At 51.0% G+C, this 17,303-nt stretch overlaps 4 protein-coding genes across 4 annotated transcripts; all 4 read left to right on the forward strand.

Annotated features, from left to right (window-relative positions):
- Window positions 1–3,453: 3,453 nt before the first annotated feature.
- POX_f07960 (uncharacterized protein) lies at window positions 3,454–3,900 on the forward strand (the record flags this gene model as incomplete). Its single annotated transcript, XM_050116746.1, has 2 exons — window positions 3,454–3,520; window positions 3,650–3,900. The coding sequence occupies 2 exons, from the start codon at window positions 3,454–3,456 to the stop codon at window positions 3,898–3,900; spliced, it is 318 nt and encodes a 105-aa protein (XP_049966885.1).
- A 3,060-nt stretch (window positions 3,901–6,960) lies between these two features.
- POX_f07961 (uncharacterized protein) lies at window positions 6,961–7,229 on the forward strand (the record flags this gene model as incomplete). Its single annotated transcript, XM_050116747.1, has 2 exons — window positions 6,961–7,024; window positions 7,090–7,229. 2 exons carry the CDS (start codon window positions 6,961–6,963, stop codon window positions 7,227–7,229), a joined length of 204 nt encoding a protein of 67 aa, XP_049966886.1.
- Window positions 7,230–11,895: 4,666 nt separating this feature from the next.
- POX_f07962 (uncharacterized protein) lies at window positions 11,896–13,692 on the forward strand (the record flags this gene model as incomplete). The annotated part of the gene is made up of 3 exons (XM_050116748.1): window positions 11,896–12,664; window positions 12,802–13,587; window positions 13,667–13,692. The coding sequence occupies 3 exons, from the start codon at window positions 11,896–11,898 to the stop codon at window positions 13,690–13,692; spliced, it is 1,581 nt and encodes a 526-aa protein (XP_049966887.1).
- Window positions 13,693–16,016: 2,324 nt separating this feature from the next.
- POX_f07963 (uncharacterized protein) lies at window positions 16,017–16,661 on the forward strand (the record flags this gene model as incomplete). Its single annotated transcript, XM_050116749.1, has 1 exon — window positions 16,017–16,661. One exon carries the CDS (start codon window positions 16,017–16,019, stop codon window positions 16,659–16,661), a length of 645 nt encoding a protein of 214 aa, XP_049966888.1.
- Between the last annotated feature and the right edge of the window lie 642 nt (window positions 16,662–17,303).

Consider the following 17,303-nt stretch of genomic DNA (forward strand, 5'->3'; position numbering starts at 1 on the left):
ACCCCTTCCAAAAACGAGGCCTATCAAACATGACACTATCACCATCATGTTCTCAGTCATGCACATTTTCCAATGAGTTCCCCCCTCTCCTTCTCAAGCAAATCAAAGACACACATCCGGCGGCGGCAAATTGTGATCCACTCGAGTGGCTCTGTGCACCTCGTCCCCTCCCCAATTGGCGGTGCCGTGGACAGTGGGACACTCGACAAGGATGTGATGGAGACAGTTTGATGGGACGCAAAGATATGCTTAATCCAACTTCCGTCGCAGAGAGGGGAGGCAGAAAACAGAAGGATTCCCGAGTCACAGGCTATCGGACTACGACTTTAACGAGGAAGAGACAAAGAGAGGGGGAGGTGGGATAGGGGGAGGGGAGTAGGTTTGAAAGACTATGTGAGAGCCAGTATTGTTTTTTGTCCTTTTCCCTTGGGTGACTTCTATTCTCGTGTCATTCAGTGTGCCTGTGCCCGTGCCCCCTGGCTGCTCCTTCCCCCTTTTCCTCCTGATTGCGGTTCATCCCAGGAGAGGCGGTTTTGGAGGTGATGAGGATCAGGTACACGGAGAGGGAAAAAAAGGGGGGGCCCACTCGCCGGCTGTTTTGGGACGGTTCACCCGCGTCAGAGAAAGGGATGTAGAATTGTCCCCTGGGGAATTGATTACTGGTGAAACTCATATCTGACGAGATTGGGTTGGACTTTTATTTTTAGCAAAGGGTTCGAGTACTCTCTCTGATGCCTTTCAAGGAAAAGGTTGCACTGTGCCTAGTAGGGAAATGGAAATTCGATATGGATTCGTCAGTCCGGACAACTCCCTATCTTTTATTCCCTCCAGTAGATGATCTATCTCCAACCCCCCATGTCAAATGGATTCTTCGCCTTTCCTAGCCTTGTGAACACGTCCTTCTCCCTTATGTTTGTACGTATTCAACGATGCCGATACGAAGCCGTCAATCCCATCGTTGATCCAGGTCGGACACTCGTACACGTAATCTTAAAATCTCGCCAGCGCAATGTTAACGGATCAGCAGGAATGCTCCTTGGTCCTTTGTTGAGCAACGAGGTTCTTTCTCCCACCGCGTCGACGGATGGAGGGAGGCAAGTTACAGCTCCCAAATAGCGCATTCGGATGGATAGGAAACAAACTCTACCGAACCAAATCACTTGGACCACCATTACGCGTCTCAGCTGGACCAGCTCGGAGTGACTGTCGTTGTCGAGTAGGGATCGACTGCCAGATACTCCCCAGGATGTACTACATCTCGTGCCTGCATCCTACCCTACGGTATTTAACTTCCTACAGTAGCACTCAAGAGAGGCTAGCAGAACTACGAGCCCGATGCGAGAACTGCGGCCGAGTACGTATCCCGAAGCTGCGAATCACATGTCAGCTGAGCTTGGTTGATTCATCAGCATCACAATGATCTTCAATTTGTACAGTATGGGCCTAGTGTGCAGAAAAACCAGTCGGTCCAAAAATGGAGGAGGATCTTAGCGCATGAGGCGAGATGTGTAGACGGAAGACATAAATTGCTCTCATCATTTTTTGTATTGTTATTCGAGTACGGGATGCATTCTATTTGGTCTAGTCTACCTTCAATCCACTGAAGAGGTTTTGTGGTGAATGTGAAAATGAATGTCGCCTCTCGACCGCGACCGACTAGTAGGTAAGGATTGTAGCTGTCAACACGCCAACGAGGTGCTCGTACGCACCCCCCCCCCGACATTTCTCATTTCTTCCACCAGTCGGGTTGAAGTATAGATCGGAATCTCATTGCCATGACAGGTGTCGCGATGAAGGTCTTTTTAGACGCCTGCCTACTCGTAAGCGGGTGGAAAGCGTCCTTGTGAATGCGTCGAAGCGGGACAACGTCTGCTGACCTCGTCTGCTTTGAGAAGTAGACTCCGCTGACTACTGTCTCCTGTCTACATCATTAGTGATTATCATGATTCAGTCAAGAGTTCTCTTTGCTGCGTTTCTACAACACAAGGAGCATATCGAAGATCATTGTTATAATGACTGGGGTAATAACTGTCCCCATCTGATGATACCCCCATCCTACCCATGTATCGGTAGACTCGAAAGAGAACAACGAACATCACCAATCATGCCATAGTGATTGTTGAACCTGTGAGCCCAAAACTAGAGAGAGAGAGAGAGAGAGAGAGAGAATGACCACATCTGAAGAACATGTGTGTATTCTGTATATTTCAATACAGCGGCTTTAGGGCGTCTGTGACTCTCTGTATCCGCCGATCCGGTTACGCCACAGAACTTTTGCAAAACCGTGTCACAGTCCACGAATTACCGCCATCGCCGAAAATGGAAAACATTGGGTAAGAATTCTCCTGCAAACAGCCCGCTGTCCACGGTCGGCGCTCCTCACGAACCATAGCTTCCGCTATTGAAAAGGTTTTTTTTTTTTAAATCGAGATGGTCACATGAGCCTTCATTCCAAAATTGGGGAACAGGCACGGAAATATTCCTCGTGTTTCTGGATATTGAATTTGATTATGGGGGTGAGGGAGATTCTGATTTTTTTTTCCTATGGTTTTTTTTTTGAGTCTCTCCTTCTGTGTTTCTCGTTCAACTCACACGGTCAAAGTCCATCGAGGCGGGTGAATTGGATATTATTGGGTAGTTTCCGTTAATTCATTGTAGAACCAGGGACCATTATGTTCGAGTCGGGACGCGGATGCGTAGGACTCGGCGAGTGAAGTGCACTGCACCACTCAGTACGCTGGATCATTTTTTCTCTACGTCAAGGCAATCTCATCATGCGTCATGACTAATGTATGAATCTGCATCGAACAACCAATCTCGAGCCATTGATCGTACATCGCAGGATGAACTCGAGACGCAAAATCTTGCTTGAGGAGAGAGGGGGAAGGGGGGCAATGACTTGATGTTCGGAAGCAAAAATTATAATTTGCCTCAGGGCCAGATCCGACTCCATGGTTCAAGTGGTTTACACTTGCAGACGGTGGCACCGCGCCCTCCAAAAAATGCAGCATCAATCGCGAGAAATCTCTTTCAAAGTTTAGATTTAGAATTATTACTGTGAGTAAAAAAAAAAAAGGAGGGGGGGGGGGGGGAGCGTCCCTATAGGACCTCTTCCATGTAACACATATTGATGCACCGTGGGAATCAAGCGTTGGCCCAGTTTTCCAGGGACGGTCTTTTTTTCTTTCTTTCTTGCTTGCTTGCTTACCATTCCATTTCATGCAGTCCCGATGGATGAGGCCTCGACGCGATTATCAAGTTGCCAATATCGGAGTCACGATGCCGGCTGACTCGGTCCGCCGAGCGCCGTATATCCGTTGCGGAAGACAATGGACGGGGAAGCAACTCGTCAAAATTGACGGACACGACGAATGAGGATTTGTCAAGTTAGAAAGTTCATCCATATAGACAAGCTGTGCTGCATGATCCTGTGTCTGAGCTAGATATTACTAGATGTCTTTTCGTTCCGTTTTTGTGATTCTATCTCTTATTGTTGTTCTGGCCCTCCTCCCCGGACAGGGTATGTTCACTGTGCGCATCTCAGTATTTGTTGCGCTCCACTTTGATACCGCGTACCTGGAGAAGAGAAGTCTCCGCCGCGCTGTCAGGTCCCGTCGCGTCGGCTCCAGCATGTACAACAGTTGAACAGCATGTAGCAGTACTGGAGGAATGTACCTGGTGATCCACGAAGGACCACAACCAAACCCTGAGGAAACCAAGATGACCTCAGGGTCCATGTCGGAACAAACAGAGCTGGAGATCACCCCCCCCCCTCTTTGCCCCCTCTTCCTTGACAAGTCAAGTGTGCAATGTATATGCACCTGTGAAGAAGACAGCAAAGTAATTCGGTATATCAATCACATCTCCAACCACCAGCCCAACCACTGTATTCAATATTGATACAAATTGTAAATTATACAGTATGCCTGTATGCCTGTATGTAACCTGACTTTTTGCTTTCCTCTTTCGAGGACCTTGAACGCACCAAGGGAAAAAAAGAAAAAGAAAAGAAAACCACGAAGCCCGCTAGCCGAATTCGGCTCGGTCGGTCGACCACCAGACCAAGAGCGAACTAGACTGAGTTTGACTCGCGAGTCCAACACTTACCGCGTCAGGCGGATGAGGTGAGTGGCGTTTCTGATCCTCTTGTCCGCTGGTGTCAAACTACGCGATGATTGGTCGACTGGGGATCCTGAAACTCGGCGATCCGGACTTGGCTTCCATCTGCGTAAAATGTATTCCGGTCTGTGCCGGGTTCCTCGGGGAAAAAAAAAAACAGAGAAAGCGACGAGAAACGCGGTTCAAGGTTGGAAGAGACAAGACAGGTAGACGCTCTTTGTACGATTTGTACAAATGTAGTATCGATGGAGGCTGGCTTGGTCCAGTATCATGTACCATGCATTGATGCGGTCTATACTCTACGTAGAAAGGGAGGGAAGGACAGGGACGGTGTATGGGAGAGATTTATTCGGACTCTGCATTGGGGATTACCCGGACTGGACCTCTCTAGTTGCTGAGAGCCCAACTTTGCTCTGGTATTGGTTGGCCGTCGAGAGACGATGCAATGATATCGCGTTGTCTTGCCTATGAGGGCGAGATGCATCATTTGGTCCGAAGCTATGTATTTTCGCTTTCTCCTTCCTTCTCCTTACAAGTATGTTCACGCGACAATCGATAATACATGTCATATACGTTCTGTATAAGGATAGTATGCAGCAAAGGCCAGGACAGCACTCCAAGGCCGATCATTGAGGCGTGTCGCTCTTGTCCTCGTGGGGATTTTTCTATTTTCGCTCGAATTCTTAGATTAATATCAATATATCGATATCAATAATAACCCGCCACTTTACAAACGTTGAATGCCGGCGGTGTACATACCACTACCGGTAACCGGTGACCGGGAGCGTGTGTCAACGATTCATCAATCGTCGGCTTGTGCGAGCCTTTCTCTCCAAAAACTTATCGTCCGTTTCATAGGGACTACTGTAGGAAAAAAAAAAGGGAAGTACATACACATTAGTCCAGGTCTTGACACAGGGTTTTCAGGGGACAAATATAAAACAAAAAGAAAAGAAGAAGAGAATACTCTTCGGCTATCTGTTGGTGGCACACATTTTGATGGATAGGCAGAGCGATGCGTGCTGGGTTCCAACTCCAACTCCCACTACACCTCGTGACAGTGTCACTTCTGCCATTTACGGACAAGGCTGGACTTCAACCTGACAAAGGGAAAGAGGGGCCATGATCGACGCTGCGATCTGGCATTTTTCCCGACATGATAAGTGGAAATGGCAGCCTGGCAGGGGCCGCTGTACAAGGGGCGAACTGGTTGCTCGCTAGTCTCTTTTGGCGGTGATAGTTTAAAAAAGCGTTACTTTCCTTAGCGCGATCCCATTGCTCATGGGCGGAGAGAGGGGGGACGAAGAGGGGCTGATGGTCCGGTAAGCTACTGGAGACGGTCAAGGCGACGGGGCAGGCAATCCTTTGAACAGCCTCTACTTATTTTTCTTTTTCTCTCTATGGATATCACTTTGCCAGATGCTTGGAAACCTAAGCTTTTGTATGAGGTCGGGTCAGGATGAGCCGGACCCGACATCGTGTCCATCACGCAATATCAGCTTCGACTACTTTGCGTTGTAGTCGGACATGTTCACCAGTACCAAGGGTCCAAGTGCCAAGCAGTTTGCCCTTTCATTCATTGATCGGATTAGAATTAAAAGGGCGCACCTTGCAAGCCGAGTATCGGGAAATATGCCGACTTGAAAGCCGACGACGGCAAACACCGCCCCGAATCAAGATATCAGTAATCGTCCCGTCGAAAAATGAAACCAAGTCCAGAACATTTCCGTAGCCACAGCATGTCTCTCAACGAATGAACAGTATCAGGGTATGTTGCCTGCGCACGGTAAAACTCCGGTGAACAAAGGGGACCCTTGTCCATAGATTGCTTGCGCGGTGAACAAAGTGACACACGCCCTCGCCTTCCTAATTCTGGGCACGCTTGAATATGATCATGACAGTCAAAGGAACAAAAAAGATTTGGCTCACCGTAGTTTGCCAGAAGAAGCCACTTGCTCGTTGGACCGAATCAACGCCGAATTTCTTTGCCATGCACAAAAATTCTTTTTTTTTTCAATGCTCAACTTAGTCTCAATTTTTACTTTTCCGTCCTCTCTCTTTTTTTTTTTTTTCCTTGTGGCTGTTTTTCCCCCTTCAAGAGTGGATCTTGTTCGTTGAATTGCCCGGCACCTTTGCCGACCACTAGCCTTACAGCGCATCCATACTTGTGGTGGTCTCCCGTATTCCCGAGCGCGCAGAATACAAGTATTTTTTAAAACGACGGAACCCCGTGACAACAAAGCTGTAAAGCACCACCACACTGTGTCTTTGCGGTATGGCGTCTGTGAAATTTCTCGTTGATCGGGAAAGAGAATGGGGGAGTTTTTCTGGGGATTGAAGAATACTAGGCTGACTAACTTTCTCTCGGGAGAGGGAGAGGAATATGTATGCAGGTCGGCTTCAACACGCTTTTTTGATTTCATACTTAGGACTCGATCAATATCTATGTGCTGTACCGCCAGCATGCATGGTGATATTCCAGCCACACTCTGAATTGTCAACACCGGAAATGTCATGTTGGCCGGTGCCTCTCCTGGAAACGTTACATGGATGAGCGAACGAAGAAGGTTAAGCGAGGGAGATCTTCCTGAGGGGTTTGACCCTAAACCACTTTCGTGCCCCCAGGGCCAAAAAACACTCGAGATGGCCGTTGAATGTTACAGTATTTCCCTCGAGTGTGATTGAGTTTGTATCCTCTACTTTCTCCTGGAGACTACCGGACTGCTAGGTTGTAGAATTAAGAGCTCCTTGGTCGTGCAGTGGTCAATTTCTTAACAGAATTTCAAACAAAAGGGTGCTTCAACTGACAACTTTCAAGATGGCCACGGTCGCGATGATGCCATGATTCCGACCCCCAACCCTCGAGGTGGTACCTCGCTGACGCGAGAGCCCGCGGTTGTCATCGGTGCCGCGTCCACAACACGAAAGTTTCCGCCAGGAAATTTGGGAAATTTTTCTTTTTTGCAAAAGTTTCGCGGTTGGAGGGACGCGCGCGCTGGTGGTCAGACTCCGGTCCGTTGAATTTGCTGCAGAACCCTGGTCGAAGCCTCTTGCGCGGTCCACAATCGAAGCGGGAGAAGCTCTTGCGAATGTCTCTGGTGGAGAAGTAAGAGGGGGGGGGGCCTTCAGCAGTCATCACGAGTCAACGGATACACTTGATTGTGGTATTGTCGCGAGCGTATATCTATAACTTCCAAATGAACGAAATTATGCAGTCGTCTTCCCCAAGTCAAAAAAAGAGAAGCATGTCAAGATTTCTCCTTGCGTGTCGGTCGCCTCGCTTACACGTCCCAGACAGTTCATACCTAATTGCCGTGGTTGCGCAATCACATTACCGACCGAAGTTCTCCCGGACTCGGGGGTTAGACACCCCTTGTCCGACAAAGTAGTGTTTTGATTGACTTAACCCCTGGTCCCTCGTTCCCTCGCGCTCAATCTATTCTTTTTGTGAGCTTTGGGGGGGGATTGAGTCTACAGTGTGATATGACAAAGCCAAGGGAATCGCGCAACCTCAAGCCTCTGCTAGGAACAGGAATGGTCAGTTCGCACTTATCATCAGCGTACAGGACATACGTAGGACAGGGTCTCTAGACTCTGTCAACCCTTCGCGTTGCATCTGCACGCATCCCATCTGCAAGAAAAGACAAAATCCAGGAGCGAATGCAAAGCGGCGACTGTTGGCACGGCACCCAATCGGGGAGATATCTTGTATCGTGGCTGGACATTGGGACGTTGCATTCCTCATCCTTCATCCCTCGGGATGGCTAGAGCGACATGGATTGGCGGGAATGAGGTCGGTTCCCGTGTCCTTTTGGTGCAGGCCATGGCATGAGAGAATAGATGAGCTGTCTAGCGGCTAGCCGGACGCGCTAGCATGCTCTCGGGCGAGAGGTCCGGTTCGAGGGAGAAAGTGTGCGCCTGAATGCAACCATCTGCTGATCTGCCGATTGACCGGGCTCAAGCAGGTGCTATTGCTGCTGCCGCTGCCCCTGCTGCTGTACAGGGGCGGGTTTTCGTACCTTTGTAAGGGGAGACGGTACTTTTGAAGAAGGTGGAGGCCAGCAAGGTTGTAAGCGGCTGCGGCGCATCCGCGAAAGGATGCCTGTCAAACACCGTTAGATGAGCCGATGGACTTTCTCCCTTGAAAGGGAAAATGGTTCACGGTATGGGTATTAGGGTTGATGTTGAGCCCTTGAATTCCCCAGATCTCCGGAAATATGCACATCCATCCAATGGGTTGGTGCTGCTGGACGTGATAGGCTCTCTTTGTTGAGATCTGGTAGATACCTTATCGTGTTATGTGAGGCGGCACGGAGTAAGCTCGATTGACATGCGTTGGGTCTACACGTAAATAATAGTGGTAGTTGAACGCTGGAATCTTATCAGCACACAAGGATCACCCGCCATTGCCCGGTCAACACTTAGTGAATGGCTCTGCTAGGCAGGTGATTCCCTTTGTTTGGCACAAATGGAGTGCAGGGTATATGAGATTCTCTCAAATATTGCTGATCAGACCAGATGACGCGCCTTTTGAAGAATTGATGATCCCTGAGCAATCCACAATTCGTGTTGCTCACGTATAGAGGCTCAGTACTTCAGGTATACGTATGCGGGTAGAATGAACCAATGATTATTATATAGCTTGTGATTACCAGGATAATGCAAGCCTAGGAAGAGAGAGTTAGGTACGTACTTGCTCCCCTGTACCTAAAAACATCTACAGCACATGGACCAAAGGTCTCCGGCAAGCTAATCGCGAGAGGCTGGCGACTTGTCTCGGATAACAGGTATTTAGTCTTGGTGCAGCCTGTAGACCGCTCGAGCCCTCTATCTTGGTGCTGAAAGGAGCCCGACAAACTCCAGCTTGTGCAGTTGGGTGTCATCTGCGAGCTTCTACACAAAAAAAAAACTTTGATCACTTCTTACTGAATATTGAATGATCTGCTCACGTTGCGGGGCTGTCAAGCCACTGCGGAGCCGAGTCCCTGCAAACGTCGAAGCGGACCTCGAGACAGAGTCCAGGGATGACTGCCAAACCCACTCTCACCTGGAAAGACCGACGGGCTCCAGTGCGGGAGGGGAGGGGGTGGGAGGACAGGCAGGAAGAGAGTTAATCAGATAACGATCAGAACTTGATGCGGTTGATGGAAGGTGGACCTTCGGCAACGATCAGAAATATGGGGTCTCTTGAAACGTGACACCTTTTGGAATAGTCCGGCCGATATCCAGATAAAGCGCAGGTTGGTCATGGGATGCATTTTCTGTGTTTTGTTCAATCCAAATAAAAAATGTTAACAGGTTGCCCGGTGTCTCACATCAAACAAATCCTTCAGAGTGTGTGTTGATTTCGCCAAAAATTGGGCCACTGGCCTTATTCAAGCAGGCATACCTGCCTACCTACTGCCTCGAGCATATATTTAACCGCGCGTGAAATGTACTTTTACCATCTCCTGACTTCCAAGACATCCTAACCTGTCCGGTACATGCGAGCCCTTGATCGGAAATGATTTAATCATACTGAGTCGTAAAAACACATTTCCTCTAATTGATGTATGATTGGTCTTGAGTTACAACCCTTGGTGAGGTCTATAGTCGAACATGAAGACGCCTGGAACTTCAGTCAGCCCTGAATTCAACATTTGTGCTTAGATCCAAATAGGATGAACTCTGGTCAACCGAGGGGCTGAAGACCAAAAGAAATGTCCGGCAGTAGTCAAGTGGATGTTCTCTAATATTCTCTCATCTGAGTCAGGCATTGCCAATGGGTGCCACGTCTTGCTTACCAACCCCAGCTTCTGCATCAATCGAAATGGCCCGATCGGCTGCCCAAGTTTCAGCCGTCCAAAATTAAACTGGAATGGCCTCAAATACTGCCAAGAATAGTCATTGAGGATCGACAGCCTGGTCATCTCTCTTGGCCGCCGGCTAACCACCCTGGGAGATCAGAGGGCGCAGGTGAGCTCACAGATTAATCAAGTCGGAAGCAAAAGATAGCCGACCGCCGTGTACACAAACATCATCACTGATGGCAAGCCTGGCCCTCAGCGGAAGGCATTACGGAAATTTCCCGATTGACTGATTCAAACATGCACCTTTCAGACCATCAGTCAGCCAGCCAGGAGCAAGCTGGCGAGTGATAGTGGCCGTGAGAAGCCGGAGACATCCTGGGATGGCGGCCATTCGAGATTACTGTTCCCGGCCATTCCAGGTGTATCCGAGGCTGTCTTCGGAAGACCCTGAGAAGGCAGGTATATCGTCATCGCTGTCCACCACACCCCCGGGACTTGTCAGCCAATCTTATCCACAACCGTCCGGTACCGCTGTATCCTCGAGTCACTGAATGTTTGTGATCGCTGGTTTCACGATATAGCGCGTGTCTTGCGCCGTGAAGAGCACCCTCCAGCCTTTTCAAATATCAGTGTAATTTCATGACAGCCTTTTTTAATTCTCTTTTCCCGTGCAGACCGCCGTCTTCGTGGCTTCTGCGGTCGATTCTCAGAATGGAAAGATATCTACTCCAATCAGAATGGGAACATCCCATGGTCGGGTAGACTCCTGTTCCAAGCTTGGAAAGTCCCATTATTTGGGTGACGGGATTTTTGGTAGGCTGCCTCGGGTCAACGTACGTAAGCCGTGGAAACGGCCATCGGTATCGTGTATTCGGACTGGGCTGTATTATACGGAAGCAGTTAGGCTCTTGTTTTTGCAATTTTCCTTTCCATTTGTCGCCCCTATTCCAGAGGCGCTTGATCGCCTCTTGCCTCCTCGAGCGAAATCGCTATTACAAACCACTTGTTACGTTTGTCATGTCACAAGCCACTTCCAGCCTGTAGAGAATACCACGTTGAATTTTTCACTGTTCCACATTTCATAGTGTTCTCCCTTTCATCATATTCTCTTTCCCCCCCCTACCCAGGCTTACGTGCTTTTGGTCCTTTTCTTTTCCAATTTTTTTTTCTGAATTTTTCCATTTTTCTTCTCTTTCCCTTGTCCGTAAATTTCCATTACCTGAACCTTGGCCGCGCCCCCCAAAGATTCACTTTTGGTCTCCCTTTCGCTTTCCCCCCCAATTTCTTCTCCCCGTCCGCGATCGAATCGTCTTGCTAGAGTTTTTTTTTCCCTCCCCTTCTCTCTCTTCAACCTCCCCGTCGAAACTTCATTCTCACCACCCCGTCCCGGCTCGGCTTTGACCGATCAATTTCTCCTCCCTTCTCCGACTCTCTGATCCTTCAAACCCTGGTCCATTGTCTTCATCAGCCCTTTTGGACGCGCAGAACAGATCTGACGAGTTGTTGTGCTGCGAGACCCACTTGCACGCCCGCTTCCCTGGTGGATACAGAACCCATCGACAGTGACCAACGTGCGGTTAAAACACCAAGTTTCCACACATCTTCGACCTGGTGGGTGACCGTGGGGAATTGACTCCGATCAAGCCTCTCTTCCTTTCTTCACATCTCCAACCTTCTGACAATTTCATCAATCGGTGGAGTCAGATCCTTGTACAATTGTGACTTCGCCCGTCCGTGACTCCCAAGTCAGCCTGTGCCTCCTCTGCCTCGGGAAAAAAAAATTCAGTTGGCCTCCAACAAGAATCCCTTCGAACCTGTCGAGTCCAGTGGGAAAAAAAATCCAGTGAAGAGAGCTCAGGAAACACGACCGCGACGTGTTCGATGATTACTGCGTGATCACGACACATCAACCTTTGTTCTCGCCCTCCCAGTTTCTCGTCGCAAAAATCTTCTCCACTCGTTGACCCTTGCGGACCGAGAAATCACGATGGATCCTCGCTCGCACCCTTCGCGTCCGCCATCAACCAGTCTGCCTCAGGGCTCTACGCCCATGTCCTCAACCCCCATCACCAGCATGTCGATGCCTCAATACTCGATGCAGGGAGGATACGCGGCACCTCAGCCTCACACGCTGCCTCCTCTCCAGCCGCATCACACTCAGTCGCCCGCACCGCATCCGTACATGGGCCAGCCGTACCGCCCGGACTTGTCGCGGTTCCCCGCATCGACTCACGATGTGTACGGAAACTCGTCAGCTCCTATCATGCCACACACCACTGTTGGGGGCCACTCGCCTTCCTACCTTGCGCATCCCAATCACCAGCCCCAAGGTCACCACACTCAGTCCTATCCTCCTCCCCCCAGTGGCTTGCCTCCCGCGTCGGCCGCGCAGAGTTACCCGCAGCCCATTGCTCCTGCGCCCCCTCGTGATCGCCGGGATTTCAACGGCATGCCCTCTGGTGCCTTCAGCTACTCCGATACCAAGTCCTGGGGGATGACTCCCGACGTGAACGGTGCCAATGGCTCGCCTTATGGACCCCCCAAGGATCAAACCCGAACGCAGGTCGTGGGCTCGCAAGGTCGTCGTGGTATCTTGCCCAGTGTCCCTGGCCGCGCGACCCCAGTCGCCAACGGTGTCAACGGCACTGCGAAGAGCACCACCATTCCTGCCAAGGATGCCGATGGAAAGTTCCCTTGCCCGCACTGCAACAAGACCTATCTTCACGCGAAGCACCTCAAGCGTCATCTGCTGCGCCGTAAGTTTTGCGACCAACCAAAAACAACAATCCCCCTCCCCCTCTTCTCCTTTGGGTGGCGAACCCGATCCAACTCGTATACTTGATTGAGCACGCTAATTCTGACTCGCCAATTTTTTTTTGTTGCCATGCTGTAGACACTGGTGACCGTCCCTACATGTGTGTTCTCTGCAAGGACACCTTCTCTCGCAGTGATATCTTGAAGCGTCATTTCCAAAAGTGCTCGATCCGTCGGGGTAACCCCACGGGTGCGACTCACTTGTCGCACCCCCACGCGCATTTGAAGCGTTCCCAGCAGCAAGCCGCCGCGGCTGCTGCGTCGGCCGCGGCCAACCCCGCGAAGCCTCTTCAGGATGAAGTCAGTAATCCCGTTCCTTCTCCCAATGGCATGATGAGTGCGCAGTTTGGCGAGGGGGCCGTGAATGGAAACGGAATGGCCGGTGGCCGTCCCGGATTCACGGACCAGCAACATCTGGGATACGCGATGGCGTCGGCCAATGGCATGAACCGTGGTCCTGGTGACCACGCGCTCGCCGAACAGGCCGCGACACGAGGTTCCTGGATGGCTGGCCCCAAGCAGAATCCGTATCTCATGCACCACCCCGGTGCCGAATCCCATGGCCAGCAACTGAATGTTGATCGTCCTCACGAACAGGTAAAGCCCTTGGTCGTCCCTGACCACAAATACCCGGTGATGTCCGGTCACCCCGCGGGCCAGCCCGGCGTTGACTGGTCGGCTTTCCAGCACGGTGCCGACAACGGTTACATGAATCCCGTCTTCCCCCACTCCATGGCGACCGGCCAGGAATCGATCCACGCCCCCGTCGATGCCGATCGCAAGTTCTACCCTGCCACGACTGCCGGCGGACCTGAAAATGGCATGAACGGTCTGTACATGGCTTCGACTACCATGAGCGGTGACGGTAAGTCCTGATCTCTCTCTGTCTCACCGATTCCTCGTCGGCCATGGGCTCCTCGGTTGCTGACGTGACTTTACGACAGGCACCGTCCAGGCTGCCCGGCAGTAGACTGGGTTGGTCTGATCAGAATGTAATACGATGAAACGCGAGGGACTGCGCGAGTGTTTTGGTGCGGTATCTCCACACCGCCAAAAAAAGTTCTTCTTTGACCACTGTGGCATGATTGGCCGCGCCTTGTGTGCTTCCCTGTTCCTTCTCACCTCGATCGGGGAGGAGCCGTCGGAACCAGGCTCGTTGCTTCCTTTTTGTCGATTTCATTATCACCTTACCGTGCATTCTTGATGGGATCCTATCTCCCCTATCTTTTCTCCCTTTTGATTCATATCTTCCATTTGCTTCGTTTCCTGATTCTCTCCGGTATCTTGATGTATGGATTTCTTTCCGATCCCATCTGGTGTGGGACTGCATCTCTTCTGCGGCGAATCTGTTTTCTCCAAACCTGGTGGTTGACTTGCGGGTCTGGGTTGTTGTTTTCCTTGTTCCTGTTCACCCGTGCTGCGTCTCGGGGCGATAGTTTTTGGTGGGGTGGTTATCGTTCGGCGTCCACAAACTTATAGACATGGGCATGTGTGTTGTTTTCATCTTTGCGCGATTGGTCGACCACGGAACGAGAGCGGGAGTGAGAAGGACCAAACAAAAAAAAAAGAGACAGAAAGGATGAGAGCGAGGGGCGAGGGGGATGGAAGAGCGCGCGCCGGCCAAGAGAGAAGCCCCCAAAAAAATCACGACGATACAGGGCGGCTCCGAGATGTTTTGCGGGGCCATTGTTGAAATCACCAGTTTTTCCACATCGCCTTACCATGTTTTTTTTCTTTCCCCTCCTACCTTTCTGGTTTCGATGCTCGTTTCTGTGTTCATGGTCTGTATTTTTTTTTGGTGTCCGACTCTCTATTCCTTTGAGCCGTCCGTGCAGTGTGTCGGTTGGCTCTGTTCACTTATCCAAGCCCTCTCCTGCTCTGTTGCTTCCCTCTCCTCTCCGTCGGGGGAGGTTTCCTCGGACGTGATGGGGGGAGACGGACTTCGAGATTGGCGACTCACAATGAGGATGGGGGTTTTCTCCTTCGGTGCATTTGCATGGCCTTTGTAAGTATGATTTGCATACCACTGACCCCGATCCGCTTCGAGCTGCTCGGAGTGTGATTCTGAGGCGGTGGTGTTTGTGATATTTGATCCTTCCTGTTGGTTTCCGTGTCGCGGATTGTCTCGTATCTTTTTTTTTCTCCTCTTGTATCGACTTTTGTGGAACAAAAAGCATCTCTTAGAAATAGACTCCATGAGCACTGCTGTGCTCATGCATGAGTTTCCGGTTCTCACCTGGACCAGTTTTTGCTTTTGACTCTAGGTGTAGATGCTCGATGCTCGAGCCTTGGGTGAGCTCCGGTCGAACATGCCGATGTGGATGTCCGTCTCGGAGGGACTTGTCCATGCTGTACATGGGCTCCATGCCCTGGAGAACAATGTCTCTGTGATGGCTGTCGACGCGCTTGTGGCCATCCTCTCTGGGCTATCATGTTGTCTATGTTCTTTTTTATTGATTTGCTTGTCCTTTCTTTTTTTCTTTTCTCCTCTTGTCATTCCCCAGCACCGAATGGTTATTCGTTACTCCTCGGGTCGATGGAGCAGATCCACCGTCGCAGTCTGGGGAAATCCACAGCCGATCACGCTCCACTCAGCCTCAAGTCTCCATCGGAAACTGGTTTGTACCTGAACACCTGCTGCATCTGCCTTACAACCTCTCTGTGGAATCTCGACAGCCGTCTCTGTTTCCACATCCCACGACTGCGGTATTCACACGACCGCGTGGGCCTTCTCCCGGTTTCTTCCCCGATCGACGTCACCATCTGGACATCCCGTCTGGGCCTGATTGGCGCCCCGGCTGGTCTCCTGCGCCTGCAGGAGAATCTCGGAATCTTCGCTTTCCTTTTTCGGGCGTTCCCCGCTGCGTCGACACGAGCCACGCGAGCCTTTTTTTGGGGGGTGATTGTCTTCCGGTTGAACTCGGCCGTGGGTTTCCGTCTGGGCGACATAAAGAGCTACAGACAGAGAGAGAGAGAGACAGAAAGTTTGGGATCTCGGGATCTTCATCCAGGACAATCGATCCTTTGGGAGGTGTGAAAGAGACACCATCATTTCCAGCCCTCACCTTCATCCTTCCCCGCCTCAAACTCTCTCGTCCGCCATCAAGAATTTCCATCGTTGGGCGCCTTCGCTCTCCTCTGTCATTCATCCCTCCCCACCCAAAGGGATCGCCAACTCGGCTCCTCTGATCATCTACATCTCCTTCATCTTCCCTCATCGTCCGACCCGCAACGTTTCTTCTCCTTGAGACCAGCAATCGAGAGGATCTGGAATCCTCCACCTCTTCCACCATCATGTCCACCAACCGTCCTTTTCTCGCCAACTTCCTGGCCGCATTTCGTGCCCAGTCCACCCTCAAATCCGCCTCTCAACCGCCCACATCTTCTCCCTCTCGATCCACGGCACAGCTCTCTTCAGGTGCCCGCACAATATCCTCCAAAGCGGGCCATCACCCTCATCCACCGCCGCAGTACCCCGCCAACGCTCCCACTTCTTCGTCCTCAGCCTCAACGCAGGCTGCTCCCGCTGCCGCTGCGGCTTCACCGGTGACTTCAACATCTCCTTCTAGCGCAGCACCTCCCCCAGCATCGATGGGCACGGGATCTCCGCCCCCCACACAGCAGCACCACGCGTATTCTCACTATCATGCCGATCCTTTCTCATCTTCTCAGCCGCCCGCACCGTCTGGATCTTCCACGTCGGCAGTCGCGTCTACTCCGATCCCGATCTCACGGGGCTCCGACCGCCAACGCCGGGGTAGCGATTCGTCGTCGGGTTCGGGCGGATTCTGCGACGCCCTAGGGCCGGAGAAGTGGTATATCGGAGGACGCACGGCGGCGGGAGAAGAGCGATTCTATCGGTTGGGAATGGTGACCAAGGGAGGGGGGAGATTAGGAGGTGGAGGGCGGGTGGGCAGTATTGATCAGTTAAGCCTGTGAACGATGGCATGGCAGGCACCGTTGACGACGATGTCAACCTGTCTTTTTTCTTTTCTTTTTCGGAGACGGAGATGATGCCGTGGGGTTGCAAAGGGAAAGTTTTCTCTTGAAAAAAAGGGCGTATAAATGACATGTCGGGGCTCCAGATACAGACTGCGTCTATGGAATGGAGCAAGAGAGGAATAGTACTATAGGACACGAAGAGGTCCCTCGGAACGAGGAAGACGAGACTTGTTACCTCAAAGAGATTCACGAACAATCAAAAAAAACACAGAGATACTCACGCTGGGCGTCCAGGGTTGCCTGTCATTAACTTTTATACATCTTCTAACTGCGCTCATAGCCTCTACATCTGTTACCCCCCCTGCTCAGCCCGATAAGCATCAGTATAGGACGGATTCCCATTCTCTGTGAGGAAACCTCAGTCTAGACTGAAATGCCATCAAAGTCGGAGATGGCTCCCAATTTTAAGCCGAAGACTTTGGAAGGCATCACTGTTGTTGAACATGACTGGCGAGTGTGATTGCCATCCTGGTTCACGATGATTTCGATTCAGAAACTAATGCAAGCTGTCAGGTTCTGCATCCAGTCGGAAGAAGACTACGTCGAAATTATCTACTCTCGGAGGAACAGACGATTTAC

The sequence above is a fragment of the Penicillium oxalicum genome, chromosome VI (genome assembly GCF_001723175.1).
Source record: "Penicillium oxalicum strain HP7-1 chromosome VI, whole genome shotgun sequence".
Lineage (NCBI taxonomy): Eukaryota > Fungi > Ascomycota > Eurotiomycetes > Eurotiales > Aspergillaceae > Penicillium > Penicillium oxalicum.